Below are 17,480 nucleotides of genomic sequence, written 5' to 3'. Positions count from 1 at the left end.
TATCCGTGTAGCATAGCAAGTATTCATGCAATAACACCTATAATATCGCCATATTCATAAATCATTCAAGCAGCAGATAGTTCAGGGTCCTGAACCGTGAATTTGGACTGTGTATAAAGAAAGAATACAGAAAATATAGTGTTTACAGCTTCAATGTTAGTTGTACATGCTGTAGGGATGAATACCTCATCTTCTTGCGTTAATCAACCACACGGGGTGCCATGTTACATTTAATCGTGAAAATTTGAAGTTAGCAAGTAACCGGAGGAATAGGGGGATAATAGCGCAAGATCCTGGCAACCTGCTCTCCCTGGCAGAACGCTTTTCCCCAGACAGCAACGAGCTAACACAACTAGCAGGCAGTCAGTAGTGATAGTGACTGCTACTTGCACTTCTTTTTTCAGGCACATCGGAGAGAGATTTTTTTCTCTCCGCTCACCTGCATTTAATCACGGCGTCTTTGGTGAAATCAACGACTTGGACTTGTCCGTTTGGATTATCAACTCTTTTGGATTGCAGGATTATTTTCCCATTGAGCGCCGCGGATGGTTTTGCTTTAAACCGAAGGAGCAGGAGATCCGGGGCCTGCAGTGACAGAAGGGTGCAGTCCCCGACGTTGCTTGGTTGTGACCCAGAAGACGGCACCGACGGCTAGACTAGCTGTCACCGAGCCGTGCGGCTAGCAGGTCAAGGCTACAACACATCTGCTCAGCATCCCAGCGTTTCAATAAGGATTTATATTCGGGACAACCGGTGCGAGGGAGAAATATGGCGATTTTGGTTCTTTCGGGTAAGATATAAAGGACGCCCCCGTGAAAGGGATTTTCTTTGCAGCTAGCCAAGTAATATCAGGCTGTAAGCTAGCTGTCACCATTAGCCATCGTTTCTGTCGGTCCTACCGTCCACACACAACGACGGGACGGCCAAAGAGGACCGCTGGCCCCACAAAAGCAGACGAAATAATTTAACGTTTTTTTAAGGCCGTGTAAAAGACTTTCAAGGCACCGACATGACTGGCATTATCAAAGAGATAGTCAGCCGGAACAAAAGGCGTTTTCAAGAAGATGGCTTTGACTTGGACCTGACCTGTATCCTTTTTTGTTCGACAGAATGTACAGTATCGAGGTCTGCCTGCCTGCCCGCTGTAGCTAGCTGCTCGCCGTAGCAGCCAAGCGGAGCGGCCAGCGCTGCGAACTTTAGTGCATGCGTTACTGCGATGTCACACCGTTTCAGCCGCTATTTAATAATCCAGTGTGTGTACCAGCACTCCGCACACCGCACGGAGCCGCACAACGCGTAGCGCCAACGTTGAGTCGTTGGACACTAATGTATGGTTACGCAGCTCGATACCCACGTAGTTGGTTAGCTAGCCACGCTAAGCCAGCCTGTCTATGGTTATTGGCATTGCATCAGCAAGAGCGCAGACAGGAGCTCTCGAATAAGACGCAGCATGAGCTGGACCTCTGTTGATATTGGTCTTGCTATGCGAACATGCAAACCAATAATCGCATGTCGGGGTTAAGAAGCTGCACATGATCATTATTTACAATTTGGAAAACGAACCATTATAGGGCGCATCCAAATTAGTGGCTGTCAAGTTAAAGGTGCCACTATTTGAGTACAATAGCGGGGCATGTTTTCAAAATGATTATTTGATTATGTATTAATATAACCTATTTGATTACTTGGAACCTGCCGTCCCTTTATTTGGCTTCACATTGCTTTGCTTATTTACACATGAGACGATTTGACCGCTTAGTTTTGGGATAGTTTTTTGGGGGGGATAGAGGAACGGAAACGTTTTTGGCAAGTACGTGCTCGGTGTTTAATGGGCATATTTCACAATCAAATATTAACGCCTGCAACATATATTCCATTAACGCAATATTACAAACTCGACAAAAAGTTATCAATAGTGAACGCAAAGAGCCTTGATCGATTGTGACACATTTTAGTGAAATGAGCTAGACTTTCTTAACTTCTAAATACGAAGATATCCATTTAATGATTAAGCCTACATTCAGTCGTCCCTGTATAAATTAAGCTACTATTACCTAACCTATGTCATTACTGTGTTAAATTGAATATACTCCAGTGGACAGGGCACCGTCAGCCTGGCATTAGTTGGAACTTGGCAGAGTAGCCTTTCTGATGGATAATTGTTCTAGATCGGGCGTAGATTCTAATTTGTGGAAACGCTTAAACGTGGTAGTCGGTATACAGGACCAAAGGTCACTCAAGGCATTCTGCGATGCCGTTCTTGGCAGATTATACTTCGACGGGGAATGCAATAGTTATTGCTTTATTAAATCAAATCACGTCAGTGCTTTATCTGCTAATATAACTGGACAAATCTGAAAATAATTGTAATGGCTTATCAATTTACCTGATGCAGTGCTGCAAAATCACGATTCGCACCCATAGTGTGTCAGCCGTCTGTAATGGCAACAAAGAATTGTCAGTCGGAACCTATTTTTGGACGTCGCACAAATTGAGTAAAGCGTCTTCGAGAAGCGATGATGTCCCCTCCGAACACAGAGGCAGCACGAGAAAGCACGGCTATAATGACTGGTTCAACTTATTGAACTGCATTGCATATTATAGTAGAAATAAAGACCTCCTTCAACTTTGAGTCATAGTGAATGAAAACCCCTTGGCTGTCACTTGCATGTGAAAACAAATTAACTATCGGGAATGTGGCATAAAAATACAACAATTTGCTGTCAATTAAAACGTGTGAAAAGTGACAAGATTAATGAGGAGTACATATTGTCACACACTGTACTGCAAGTGTCGCCCTATATGGCGGCCGTGGTGCATAGCAGAAGCTTGGTGATGCTGGTACTGGCCAATGTCAATATTGTGATAAGAGACCATTGTATGACACTGGTTAGACGTGATATAGCCTAGTTTGGGTTAAAATGTGTTGTCTATTCCTAGTCTTAAAGAGTTACATGTAGCACTAGGGTAAGGCGATCCAAATGTATCTAATTTCATCGTATCATTTTGAGCTGCTTCAATATTTGTAGTGAATTTATTTCTGAAAGATACAATTCCCTGGATCCCACGGCTATTTCAATAGGGTGTAATGTTTACAAAATGAGTCGGGAGCAATTCCTGGCAAGGGAGTTGTTAAATGGTGTATGTAGTAAACAATTGCAATTAGTCTCAAAGACTTGAATATTTTTAAATTAGACATTATCATTCATTGAATGGATGTCGACTGTGGGGTCCATTAGTATTTGTTACAAGTGGCAGTTAATGAAGAAATATTTTTTGTCTTTGGTTTAGATGAACTTGAGAAAGTGGAATACTCTCTCCATATATCAAAATCATTATCCCTTTAACTTATATAACTAAAAAATGGATTCATTATTAGTAGATTCTCTTGAAAAAGGACTTGAAAAATCACAATCACATTAAAGTGCATTTACATTGAGCTTCTTGAATTTGGTCGGATGCCGATCCATAACATGGAGCTTGTGTTTTTAAACTTGAATTTAAAACTTGATCTTCAATTTGTTAAACACCCTCCCAAACGGTGGAATTCAATATTTTCATCCAGAGGGATAATGGAAGCTGGGCCCGCTACAGCATATTGCCTTTTGGGTATGCAGCCGATTATTTACTTAGTCCGGGATACTTTAGCAGGGTTGATATTAGCTGTCAATGGAGCCTGAACTGGAGGCGTACAGTTGGATCTTTGTAGCCCTTTTCATTTTGCCATCTGCTGACTGGAATAGGAAGGGGTCATGCTTATATTGGCTAACCCCACTCCACTGTGCTATTTTAATTTGAAGATTAGTATTTGGACACCAGTGTTGTGAAGGATATTGCTGTGTTGTTCTTTCAATTTCCCGCAAGTGCAAAATTGCTGCATCTCAAAGAGACACATTTTACATATGTTTACATATATTTAGTTTGATGGTAATGTCATTCCATTGGACTAGGTATATCTTGTGCAGAATAAAGCGGCAGATTTGCTTATCTGTAGGCTGAGTCATAAGGTGGTTGGAGTGGATGAAGGACAATGTGTAATTGGCATTTAACAGGGCAATCTGCAATAATCATGTGGCCAGGTCTCATAAACCTCTCCCTGGTCCCATAAACGTTTCCCTGGCCCAAGTGGTCTGAATTGCTGAACATGTACCAACCAGCTGGAGGCTCATGTGTCTTAATTCCTGCAGCATCACAGAGAACCAGCAAAATAGGTCATTTTTAGTATGCATAATTCAAATAATCTGCAGTCTACTTGGTAACCCTCTTGGTGAATTCCAAAAAAAAACAAAAACGTTTGTCTAGCTTCGCAACATTTAGCCATGACGGGATTTGAAAGAATTTTGTGTTTTGAGGGATGTGTGTGTTGTTAGTTTAGTTTGTTCAAGGATGCTCTCTGCCTTAGCAGTGCTGAGTAGTAGGCCTAGCTTGACAAAATAGGTCATTTTAGTATGCATAATTCAATTATTCTGTTGGTGGAAGAGACTGGGAGATCTCCCCGGTGGAAACCAAGAACAGCAGCAGAAATTAATAACGGGAAACGGGCACAAATCCTATTTTATTAAGTTGCTTTGAACTTCTTGGTTAACTATTCATGATTGTTTCGAAATGCTGTTTTGTTACATTAGGACAGTACTGCAGATTTGTATTTAAAAAAATATATATATTTTTGGGATGCTTACTAAACAGAGGTTTTTCTTATTATTTACTGCAATCCCTATTTTGTTGGATATTTAAGTGAGGGACTGAAATTGTTCAGAGGTTATTTGATGTAGTTGAGATTTTCAAAGCAAACAAAGCATTTTTCGTTTAGCCGAACATTCAGGATGCTTAGACATAAACTGCATTGCCGGCATTGCGGACCGATCACCATACAGCTTCAAACCAAATCCTTTGCTTTTATAAAACAATCTTTTTAACAGAAGATTAATTATACTAAAGGTTTCTCTGTGTCTCTCTCTATGTCTCAACTGTCGGTCCCTCTCTCTCTGTGTCTCGCTCTCTTTCTCTCTGGGCTCTTATTAACGTAAACCTGTTAGAGGGCAGACTTTGGTTGGCACAACGATGGCTACATCGATGATGTCATTCCTTTCTCAAGCGGAAAGCGAGTGCGCGAGAGGGAAAGGTGGCAGATCGAGGCACTAGAAAGAAAAATGGACCCGGTGCTAAAGGGAAAGGAAAATGAAGGGATGATGGAGGGGGGGATATGGAGACGTATGGAAGTGGCGAAGAGACGGGAGGCGGGGTTGAAAGAGAGTGATGCTGGAAGGAGACAAAGAGGAAGTGGAGAGGGGCTCTGGTTGAATGAAGCAAGGGAGCGAAAGATGCGCTTTCGGACTCGGTGGACTGATATTCTCCCACAAAGACCCCAATACACACACACTAAACACACCATTAACGGATGGATCAAACCGCTACTGAATGCAAGGCGGATTTTCAAATACACTTTATACACGATGCGTTATCAAAGGGTCGGGTGTGGGGGTCATGGAAAGGTATTCCATAGGCACAGTCCAAAGCGATAGGTGATAAAGAGGGAATGTATCATCTGTTGTCAATATCTCTCAAGTATTGTTCTTGACCACTGGTTGTCAGCCCCGTGACATTTTTTGACTGAGCAGGGATAATTTTGCCACGTTGAATGGAATGGCAATATTATGATAATGGTGGTAATGGAGTGCCTTATGCTGGTGGGAGACGGAGTGAGAGAGAAGGCACAGATGCCGGAGAGGGAGCGCCGAGGAGGTTTGAAGCTCAGAGAAAGGCCCCCTGCTCTTCGGAGAAAGAAGAGAATGTGTGTTGTTGTCTCGCTTGACTGGCTTCGCCCCACCCTTTGAGTTGTCTGGTGAAGAAGAAAAGAAAACTGAAACTGACTTGGATGCGATCCCGCTCAGATATATTCAGAGTCAATTTGATGTGAGGGACACCGAGAGAGAGAGAGAGAGAGAGAGGGAAAAGGGGGAGAGGGGAGGAGGGATAAAAGAAAGGGAAGAGGGTGGAGGGAGGGTGAGCGGTACGTGCTGATGACATTCCTAGTTGCACCGAACGTCCTCTTTTCGCCTTGCAGAGGTGCGACGCAAACATGGCGTTCTACAGCCTGCAAAACCCGTGGTTCTCCAGGCTGGTTCTGTGATTGTGTTTCTATAGCAGATGCATCCATGATGTCATGATTTAAGAGGGAGGCAGGCAGGGGAGAGAGTGACACCGATGAGCTGAAGGGAGAGGCGGGGGAAACACTGGAAAAATTGAGAGGATGGTGCTGGACTGCTCAAACTTTGCGTTCAGAATCCACCACAAAATCCATTTTGCTCAAGTGGAGTTAGAAAGAGACAGGTAGACTGAGCGAGAGAGAGGGGACAGAGGGGTGGGGGGGGGGGGGGGGGGTACTGGTATCAACTCCATTGTCTAAGAATCAATGATGTCATGATTTGAAACCATTCCACACCTGCGTCTTCTCTCACTTCTCCTATCGCTTCCACCGCCATGGTTTTGTTTCCGTTTATCACGTTGTTGCGTTGATAAACGCGGTCGCGCTGGAAGCCTACATGCAGATTTTTTTTCCTTCTGTGTTGCATCGGTGTACCGCGGCTTTCAAACCCCAGGGGGTCCGAGAGACAAAGAGATGGGTGTGAGGGGGGGCTTAAAGGAGTAGAAATGTATAGGAATATAGTATACGAAGTTAGGGATTTTGACTGCACCTGGTCAGTTTTATAGACCACTCGCGCATGTTTTCATCGTGTACAAGAATGACACTGTGCCATGCCAGTCACTGATGCAGTGGCTGCTGTTTGTCTGTTCTCACCATACTGTAGTCGGTGAATCAACGGTGACTTCCAGGGGTCTTAAGATATGTTCGAAGGTTCAAAGCCCACTCACCCTGGTAACACAGAGACGGGAAAAAATGTGAAAGTTCACTTGGACGATCTCCAATGAATAATTGATAAGCTTTCTCTCTCTCCCACCGCCGCCCCTCCTCATCGAAAACATAACCAGGAAGGGCAGTGAAAGCTGTGTGTGTCCCGTTTTTTCTTAACTAAACGTGTGTTCAGACATATACCCCAACATCATCGCGATGGGGTTCCCTGCAGAGAAGCTAGAGGGCGTCTACCGCAACAACATAGATGACGTTGTACGGTAAGTGTGTGTGTGTGTGCGTGTGTCTGTGCTTGTCATACATGCCTGCTTGAACATGTCAGTCTTTGTATTGGTTAACAGGCCCTCCCACCTGACCTTGACATTGCCTTCCGGTTCTCCATGAATCATCCGTCTCCCTTTCGATCTCCCTCTCACATTCTGTTGTGTATCTCTGTCAATGATGTACCTTTTTTAGGTGTTTTGTGCCCTGAACACAAACAGTAGGCCTGCATTTTTTTTATTTATTTTTTTATTAAATGTCTGTCTTTTACTCTTTACTGCTCACAGGTTCCTCGACTCTAAACATAAGAATCACTACAAGATTTACAATCTGTAAGTATCATGAGGACATCTGCCTTTTGCTTGGGGATGCTTGTAGCGACCCAGATTTGACTCCAACCTGTAGTCCTATGCTCAATGTCAAATATATTTTAAAGGTAAATTGTTAACATTCTCCTCTTTTTGTTCCCAAGATGTGTAGAGCGGCAGTATGACACCGCAAAGTTCAACTGCAGAGGTACGATAACTGTGTGTGTGTGTGTGTGTGCATTTTACTGTTCACATATAACCCAAAGCCATTGATTTATATTGAATTTTTCTTGCGTTACTTTGGGGTTTTGATAAAATATGTGTGAATCATGTATTCCAGATTTGAGCGGTGTGCTTTAAAGACTAAAGATGCCCCCAGATTCCCTCTGCCTGATGTTGAATCGTCTGCCTTGTGTAATGAAATGCACTGTACAAATAAACCCGCCTCGCCTGCCTCCCTCTCCCCCTGCCTTCAGTGGCCCAGTACCCGTTCGAGGACCACAACCCCCCCCAGCTGGAGCTCATAAAGCCCTTCTGTGAGGACCTGGACCAGTGGCTGAGCGAGGATGACAACCACGTGGCGGCCATCCACTGCAAGGCGGGCAAGGGCCGGACCGGAGTCATGATCTGTGCCTACCTGCTGCACCGGGGCAAGTTCCTCAAGGCCCAGGAGGCCCTGGACTTCTACGGAGAGGTCCGCACCCGGGACAAAAAGGTGAGCCGCCCGTCTGTCGATTCCTAGGTCTGTTGTTTTGGTGTTGCTTTTGTCAGTTTGATGTTTTTTTCTTTTCGTCGCAGTGAAATCTTGTAGGTATGCACGCATTTATCATTCATGTCTATGTTTTGCATAGATGTCTCCTTCCGGAACGCATTGTGTCAGTATCAGCATCATCTTACCCAATATTTGCTTCTTCAGGGAGTTACCATCCCAAGCCAGAGGAGATATGTGTACTACTACAGCCACCTCCTGCGGAACAACCTGGACTACAAGCCGGTGGCCTTGTTGTTCCACAAGATGGTCTTTGAAACGGTCCCCATGTTCACCGGAGGAACATGCAGTAAGTTTGATTACTATCATCGTGGGTCTATTGTCTATCTCGGTCACTTTCCCTTGATGGATCACGCTCTTTGGCTGCTGCTTCTATAATGGAAATGTGGAGATTTTATAGTGGCATTTGTTAGCAGGGACCGTAAAGTCCACCCTCAAGGAAAGTGCCATCGCAGTAAAAACACTATTTTCAGATCTTTCAGATCGGGTGAAACTGAGCTATACTTTACCTATTGGTATTGATGCAGTATTTGTTCCCAACATACACAGATAACTCTTGAAGCTGTAAATATGGCATTATTATCATCATTAAATATATATTGTGAGAATTATTGATCAACTTAATAGACCTATCGTGTTATTATTTTTGGCCCCATCCTCCAGTCTCCAGGCTGAACTGTTGGTTGCAAAACAAACTATTCCTTCTGCACACGTTCATCAATCAATGCCATGATAAATTTCAAATGTAAACACTGTGGGTTTAACTGTACATGATTCATCTCAATTGTATCCAAACCTTGTCTGAAAATTGTACTGGTTGACTAGCTAGTGATCCTCCCTCCGTTTGACGCCGTGCTTTGAGTGTCCATACTAACCCTGTTGCACTAGCAGTGAACCATGTGTGCCATGCTGCATATGCATTGGAACTGCAGCATTTAAGGCCTTGGAACTCGCACATGGAGCAAGTCCTGTTACAATCGGTTTCTGTCATTTTCCTCTGTTGTGGCCTGCCTCCTTTTTGTAGAAACATTTCTTCAAGATTCCTAATGATGGTGTGTGTGACATGGAGTTAGCACCTAGCTTTTCATTGGTTCATTATCCTGTGCCATGGTGCAGGGCAGAGTTAACCTGGGTACCACCTTTCAAAAGAAAAGATTATATTAAAGGATCAATATACAAAATGAAGAGGTCACTTTTAATCCGACATTGGAAGAAAAACAGCCAGACATTTTCACTGTTTTCCTCCAACTGCTACTCAATGAAGTTAACAAGCCCATGTTAATGGCATGAGTGCTTGAGACCACGGTCTACAAGTGTGGGCTCCTCAAAACCATGTGCTTTGCTGCCTTGGGCTATTGGGATCCGCCAAGAACTTCAAATAGAGGTGGCACAGACCAAGGATTAATTTACTTTTCATCCACATTAATGATGGTTACTAGTATGCACTTTAAGTGCCACTAATTGGTCAATCACCAATGGTTGGTTGTTTTCTCTGAATCATGTTTTTTCTTATTCTTTTTTTTAAACGGATTTGGTAGAAGCCATGAAGCTGACTCTTTAAATGCAGCATATTGGAACAATATCATTTTTTCAACCTGAAATTGAATGAAAATTCTCAACAAGCATTGGGATCCATGCAGTAATGCTTCTAATTTTAATACCAATCCATGCATCCTGTCTCACACATTGAAATATTTCAGTATAGTTCCTTCACTCTAACTGCATCGTCCATTCAAATCCCACGGTAAAGCTGGGGTTACGCCACACCAAAGGCGTGTACTCGAGTAAACTAGCATCCATCAAGCAAACCAACCTGTATTCTACTAGGTTGGTTTGTGTAACGCACATGGTCTGTATAAATGACTGCTAGAAACAGACTTAGAATTTATTTTGCTCCAAAAAAAAACGATGACAAAATGAATACTCAAGTCCGCTTGGATATTGACGGAATATTTGATTAAAATGTTTTCGTATTTCTTGCATCCTTTCCAATAGTTTTAATTAGTTTTAATCTTTTTAAGTAGTTTTAATTTTTAAATCCATCCCCTGCCGTACTTCATACGTACGGCATACTCTCTCACTATCTCCAGTCTCTGATCATGGGTCATGGGTGCTTGTAGGGCTGGGTGATAAGCATATCAATAACACAATATGGGACTAGTTATCGCCCAGGACTTATGTCGTTGTGTGAAATAATGTTAATCTTTTCTTGGTCTCGCAGGGTGCCTGACAGTAAATTGAGCCCATCTTGTGTTCTCGGTAGACTCTTTAAGATTAACCCACAATGTATGCTTTCTCACTGTATGTGCTTGATCAACCTCCATGACCGTTTCTTCCATTGAATTTTCTGTGCTGTTTGTAACGCCAAAGCAGCCATTACATATTCTTTGGGTCATTTGAAATAGTTTTCACTAAGTATCACCCAGCTCTAGTGTGTGTGTGTGTGTGTGTGTGTGTGTGTGTTGATCTCTTTTCCTCTCTTTTTAAGGAGACTCTGCCGTAAAAAACAAGAGCGATGCGGTGATTCCTCATGGCTTCAGGAGAGGGAATTGGCACTGGGGTAAAACTAACCAGATTTACTTCATTCATACCTTCACTTTGGTCTGTCTTTACATGTTTGATTGCATATACTTGGTCAAACATCTCCACGTTGGCATGTAAAGCGTCAGATTATTCATCGTATGCATCATACGAGAATCGCAAAAGGTATATCTTATTTTTTAAATGGATGATTATTTTACAGATGCTATCGTTTATCACTAAAAAATAACATTGTATTATTCCAAGACCTTCATTCACTGCCTTTTTATACTTTTCAATATTTGCCTGTATGTATATTCTGTGTGTGCCTGCCACATACTGTGTCCTTTAAGAGATGCATTGTGGTTGCAGAGAGTTTCTTTCTGCAAACCTTAATTTCCTGACTGAGGTTTCTTAAATTGCTTTCCTAAGCTGATTTCAAACTTTTAGTAATTTAAATTTTCATATGCTAACCACACTGGCAGATGGTTTCTAAAAATAGGCTTCTTTAACTTTCTGCTGTTTCGGTGGCTACTGTTAAAGTGAACGGCCAGAGTCACAAAACTCATACTGCCAAAATCAGGAGGAAAATACTGCATTTCTTCTGGTGACTTCAGATGCCACTCTTCTTTACCTCTCTTTATCACACTCTGTATGCTGTGTTGACTGGAGTGATGCATTCATTGTTGCATTTGAGTCTAATGAATGCTCTTCAATGTTTCTAAACGGGATCAGAAGACAAAAGGAGAATATAAGAGATGTTATTGTACTTCTCATATTGATAGGAGATGGGGAAGTGGGATGGGTGTCTTATGAGAATTGATGAAGGGTAGGGGATTTCTGAACATTTGGATTTAAATGGAACTTGCCTTGTGCAAATGCTATTTTGGGGAAACACTTTTTTTCATTTTCATTTTTCATTGTCTAGAATTTGTGATTTGTTCATGATGGAAATTCTTCCACGCTAAGAAAACAATTTCAAAGTCAACTCATTTTGGCAATCTAATCTTGGCATAGTCAATCATAGAGAGGAATGTATTTTCTATCATGCCTTATCTCATTGTTTTCAAAGTTTGGATATTTTCGTGCCGAACAGTAATTACATGTATATGCACTGTAAACGGCATGGGCCCAAAAATGGGACCCTGGAGTACCTCTTTCTTACATTGCCATTGGTGGAATGTAACTGAAGTCCAGTTCTGTTAGTGAGAACTGAAACGCATCTGAAACCATATAAAAGCAAATTGGAGACCAATGATGATTTTTTTCTCCAATATGAGTGCAATTAAAACAGTAGATTGGCTAAGCCAAATAATTTCATTCTGTGATATGGGGTTATGGGCCTATCTTTTTGTAATGACCAATCCGCCAGTTTATTATACAAATTTTAATAATAGTTGAGGGAAGATGCTATAAATTTGCAGCCCTAGTTTTCAAATCTTGCACTCTCCATGAATGTCTGTGCATGCAAGAAAAATAACGAGCTAGTATTATTTATTTAATTTACAACATCTCTTCCCCTCCATTCTCTCCTCCAGATCCCCAGTTTGTGGTGTACCAGGTGAAGGTAAAGATCCACACGTCCAACCCAACCCACACACGGAGAGAAGAACGTCTCATGTTCTTCGAGTTCCCCCAGCCACTTCCTGTCTGCGGGGACATCAAAGTGGAGTTCTTCCACAAGCAGAACAAAATGATGATGAAGAAGGTGAGCCACCGAGCCACACCAATGCATTGCTACATCTGTAAAGGTGTTGATGGGCCTGTGTCCAATGTAGTGTTGCCGACATAGTTTGACATAGTTGAGGACACACTAGAGTCTGTTTGCAATTGCAAATTGACTGCATTTATATAGCCCTTAACCACTTGACTAGTGGCCACTCAAAGCGCTTTACAATAACATTCACCCATTCATGCACAATTTCACACACCGACTGCGGTTTCAACCATGCAAGGCAACAGCCAGCTCGTCGGGAGCAGTTAGGATGAGGTGTCTTTGCAGAGTCCTGATGCTCCGGCCCGCTGTTGCACAGAGCGCCGCTGGTTGTTTGGTTCAAAGTTTATTAATATTGAAGGTGTGTCCAAATAAGTAGACACGGCACTTCCTCATAGGGCTGTGCGATATATCGAATATACTCGATATATCTACGAAATAGCTGTGTAAGATACATACAATTATTATTTAAGTATCGAATATTTTACGATCATCTGGGTTTTTTCAAGCGGCGGCCGAGACTTGCCTTGCTTACGTGTTTAAAACATTCTCCAGTGGCTTTCTCCCTCTCCCTCACGCAGTAATGTGAGTGAGGGGTAAAAAAAAACACTCGCGTCACACACTCACCAACCAATCCCACGCGACATCTAGGTGCGGAAGGTAGGACACTCATTTTCAAGTTTCTTACGGTTTGCAGCGCCGGCCGGCTCAGTGTATCATACAGTGTATCCTAAGCCAATTCAATCGACAAATGAAACATGGAAGTGGACAAACTGCTGGTTCCTAAAATAACTAATAAGGGATCAGTGATCTGGCAGATTTTTTGGATATCGAGAGGAGGACGTGGAGCAAAACACGCCAATGCTTGTAACGTCTTGGTCGATCTGATCAGATGCACACACAACCAAGTATCACGCTAGTGTTTTCCCCAAAGTGCATTCGGAGAGCATTATCACACAATGCTGCTGTAACTTAATCAATGCATTATTATCTGATGTCGTCATGGTTACCAGCTGCACGCTCCGTAACAGTTACACACACAATCGGAATACAAGGTGCGCCCTCGTCTTATGCTACTTCTCTAGCTATAAGTTAGCCTCGGAAAACATTGTTGTTTTATCCTACTTCAAGCAACCATAAAGAGTTAACTGGGATGTGTCTGCGTGGTTTGTTGGGGAGAGGAGTTATCTATCTGTCGACCCTGGCAAGGCGCTGGGGGTAGAGGGCAGCACACCTACAATTCCTAAATAAATTAATTCAATGGGCTCAAAAATATCGGAACACATTGTATCAAAATGAGTTTATAATATTTTAGTTGAATTCATTGCAATGGCCTACATAAGAAAATGCTGCCTAAATTAGTTATTTGTGTAAAATATTTTTTGATGATTCAGCCTTAATGCTTATAAGCCTATTAATGTTTATATTTCGCTCTCTCTCGCTCTCTCTCTCTCATTGTTCTGAGCTGTTCAGTTTTATATTGCCCCTTTTTTGTAATTTTTAAGATTGTTTTTGCAGTTTGTGCTTTGTTTGAATCAAAAAATGTTCTTATTTCAACTCAATTGTGATTGATCACTAACATGAAAATATAAAATGTTTTGATGGAAACCACCTGGGAAGTTAACCAAGAATGGTATATAGTCTGCAGGGATTGTAGTGAAAACAGTAAAGGGTAGAAGTGCGATTTCAAAACACTTCCTCAGGTCCTCAGCTATACACACCGACTCTGAAGTCGATTAGATTAACTGTTCTAGAGATATGGATTATAGATTCCTTGCTTTATAGATAGAGATGTGCTAAACAGCAAGGGGCCCAAAATTGAACCTTGAGGCACTCCTTCTTGCACTCCCATTCGAAACAACAGTAGTAGAGTTGTACATGGAAGATAACCCTCCATGCCCCCCTTTCGCCACTCTTCAGGACAAGATGTTCCACTTCTGGGTCAACACCTTCTTCATCCCCGGGCCCGAGGAGCATGTGGAGAGGCTGGAAAACGGCAGCGCCGGGACACAGCGGGAGCCAGTGGACGGAGTCCTCCAGAACCAGGGGACGGGCGGGGGCGGCGTTCCAGACAGCGACCGGGACTTCTTGGTGCTGTCACTGACAAAGAATGACCTTGACAAGGCCAATAAGGACAAGGCCAACAGATACTTCTCCCCAAATTTTAAGGTACAGTCAGGTCACGTTATTACTTTTCTCTGGTGGTGCCCACGACATTCCGTCCCATATATTATGCATTTCAGTGATTTATCACACTTTGAAGTGACTGCCATGTGAGGCTGGCAACAATCAATACAAACAATATTGGAGCGGCTACAATAACTGAACCTGAATTGAATATTGTAATTGTGTAGCTAAAGGAACCAGAAACAACGTTTGGTTTTATAGTTGTCCTATGAGTACAGTCAGTCAGAACATAGTGCAGCTCTTGAGAGCAGGGCATGTCTTAAAGCAGCGTTGCTATCAAGGCCAACACACAATTCTGCTTGGTGGCTAGAGAGTAGTTATCGTAGGCGGACCACCGGACACAGGCATGTCTTCTTGGCTCCTCTTAACGGCTCCCACAGGAGAGACCGAGGCCTTGGGCTACAGCCCCACCAGCACGTATCAGTGTTCTTTTCAAACCAAAATCAAATCCGTTTTGAATCTTATTGTCCTGATTGGTGGATCCGCACCCACGTTCTGTAAGCAAATCCCACGCTAATGCTTTGTGTAGAGTTCAACATGCTGAACTTTGACCCCTGGATCCCGCTGAAACCATCAATGAGGAAGCCGCTCTGCCTGTGAACTCCAACATGGCCGATAGTCCAACTAATCTGTGACCCCTACTCTGAACTCACATCTTTCTACAAAAAATGTACTTTTTATTTGGTAGGAGGCGATATAAGATTGAATCTGTTGTGCCTTGTGATTCAAATGTCTCCCTGTTAACATTGGTTCACTTTCTAACTAGCTAACAAGCTTTTCACATTCTGCAGCCCATTTCAGAAGGGTAACACCAATGCAGATAAGAGTTGTATCTCTCCTACTCTCTATCTTTTGTTTCTATATCTTACTTTGTGAGGCTGCATGCACTTCAATGATTCTTGCACCTTTTTTAGGGTTAATCTTCCTGGTTGAATGCACCTGCTGTAAATTGCTTTGGACAAACAGCGTTTGACCGATAAATGTGATGCCATGTGCGTACCTGAGGACCGAGTCCAACCCCTTCCGCCGGTCCCTCCACAGGTGAAGCTGTACTTCTCCAAGACGGTGGAGGAGGGGGCCAACTCCGACGCCACCTCCAACTCGGTGACCCCCGACGTCAGCGACAACGAGCCCGACCACTACAGATACTCGGACACCACGGACTCGGACCCCGAGAACGAGACTTTGGAGGACGAACTGACGCAGATCACTAAAGTCTGACTTGCATATATAAATATATATAAATAAATATATATACATACGTACATGTACACCCCCAGAGCCCCCCCTCCAACTCCCCCTCCCTACCCACCCTCCCACCACCCACTTCCCCCAAAGAAAAAAGGCTAGCCGACGGTTAGCTCAAGGGGGGTGGGGAACCAACTGATGCGGTGGACCAGGGACTGATGGCGCTGGGAGATCAGTTGAAATCCCCTACACCCCACCTCAACCCTCACCCTCTAACTGCTCACCGTAAGACAAGACAGCTGGACAATCAGATTTAGAGGAGGGGTTCTGTGGGCAGGAGGGGATGGGGAGGGGAAGGGGGGTGGCTGGAAGCGATTGGATGGACATAAGAATGAATGGATAGAGGACATTTTAATATAAAGGAGAAAACTTGAATATAAAAAGAAAAACTGTACATGCACACATTTGCCTCCGATATCCGTCGCAAAGGAAGTCAGCGCTATGACTGCATTGATTCTAATTTTATTTCTTCTTTTCGCTGACGAAGTCAAAACGCTCTATTTGCCCTTTCAGCGATGCAACCTACTAATCAGGGCCCAACCTGTAACCAAACGGTGAACCACTTCAAAATAAGAGCTATATTGGAGACGAGGCTACGGCTTATTGGTGAACGGCTGACTGACAGCGACGGCTGCTTGGACTGAAATGTGTGCGTGCAGGTTAAGGGACATGTAAACTTCTATAGAAAACTACACCCACACATGATGTCGGGTCAATAGCTCCACAATCACGCTTTTCTTTTCTTCTTCCCTTTCTTCCTTACCTGCTAGGTTTTAGAAGACTATGCTGACCACTTTTTGCTTTATTGAAATTTTTTAACAATTACTTTCACTCCCTTTTATTTGTCCATCTGTCCGCAGTGTTTTCAGCTGTATCGAAGGATGGCTGTATTCTCTCTCTCTCTCTCAAAAACCAAGGTTTCTTTGATGTTTGCCCCCCCCCCCTCCCAAGTTAACTCAGTTACGCTGCCCCTCCAACAACAATCAGTCCCAGAGTTGACAAATTGACCACGGCATGGCCAAACATGGTTTTAAATTAATTTTACTCTGCATTTGGTGCTCCAAGGATCTAATGACTTGGTAAACATTGTCAGGGTGTGTTTATACAGCCCGCAATCGGTTACGCCAACAGTCGAATTGGATGAAAAAATATAGCTACCCCAAACTCAAAAGAAGGAAGTTCTCCACCATTCTTGCTCCAACTACTGATCTCTGCAGCCGCAGAGGTAGTGACAAATGCAAACGAGAGAAACTCAACCAGACACGGTTGACCATAGCAGGGAGCGGAGACCTTGAAACAATCGTTTGAATGAGACAATGAAGAAGAAGAAGAAGAGACTAGTATTCACAATCTGCTGCACCTCTGTCAATCGTTTTTAAATGTGCAACCTGCATATACACAAACACATACAGACTTCCTACATCCATCATCACATGGCTGTGAACTAAAGTTCTCTGTGCTTCTTGGTGTCTGTGTATGGTCGGACTGCAAGGTGTGTTGTGTGCCCTATCTTTGCAGCCAATTCCAAATGATGGTTAGTACGTATTGGAAAGATCATGACTGAAAAAAAAAAAATCGGGATTTAGCAAAACAAAATGAACG

The 17,480-nt window shown here is 43.1% G+C and overlaps 1 protein-coding gene across 2 annotated transcripts; it reads left to right on the top strand.

The window, feature by feature from the left end:
* Window positions 1–425: 425 nt before the first annotated feature.
* On the top strand, window positions 426–16,123 carry ptenb (phosphatase and tensin homolog B). 2 transcript variants are annotated; one of them, XM_079756742.1, is made up of 10 exons: window positions 426–1,088; window positions 7,047–7,131; window positions 7,420–7,464; window positions 7,605–7,648; window positions 7,917–8,155; window positions 8,357–8,498; window positions 10,698–10,769; window positions 12,268–12,437; window positions 14,364–14,612; window positions 15,672–16,123. In XM_079756742.1, exons 1-10 carry the CDS (start codon window positions 1,010–1,012, stop codon window positions 15,849–15,851), a joined length of 1,305 nt encoding a protein of 434 aa, XP_079612868.1. In that variant the 5' UTR covers window positions 426–1,009; the 3' UTR covers window positions 15,852–16,123. The 2 variants fall into 2 exon arrangements, with proteins under 2 accessions (XP_079612868.1, XP_079612869.1); XM_079756743.1 differs by lacking the exon at window positions 10,698–10,769.
* The last annotated feature ends 1,357 nt before the right edge of the window (window positions 16,124–17,480 follow it).

Source organism: Pollachius pollachius (assembly GCF_949987615.1).
Source record: "Pollachius pollachius genome assembly, chromosome: 19".
Classification (NCBI taxonomy): domain Eukaryota; kingdom Metazoa; phylum Chordata; class Actinopteri; order Gadiformes; family Gadidae; genus Pollachius; species Pollachius pollachius.
The sequence above is the reverse complement of the archived record's forward strand: the minus strand, read 5'-3'. Positions and strand labels throughout refer to the sequence as shown.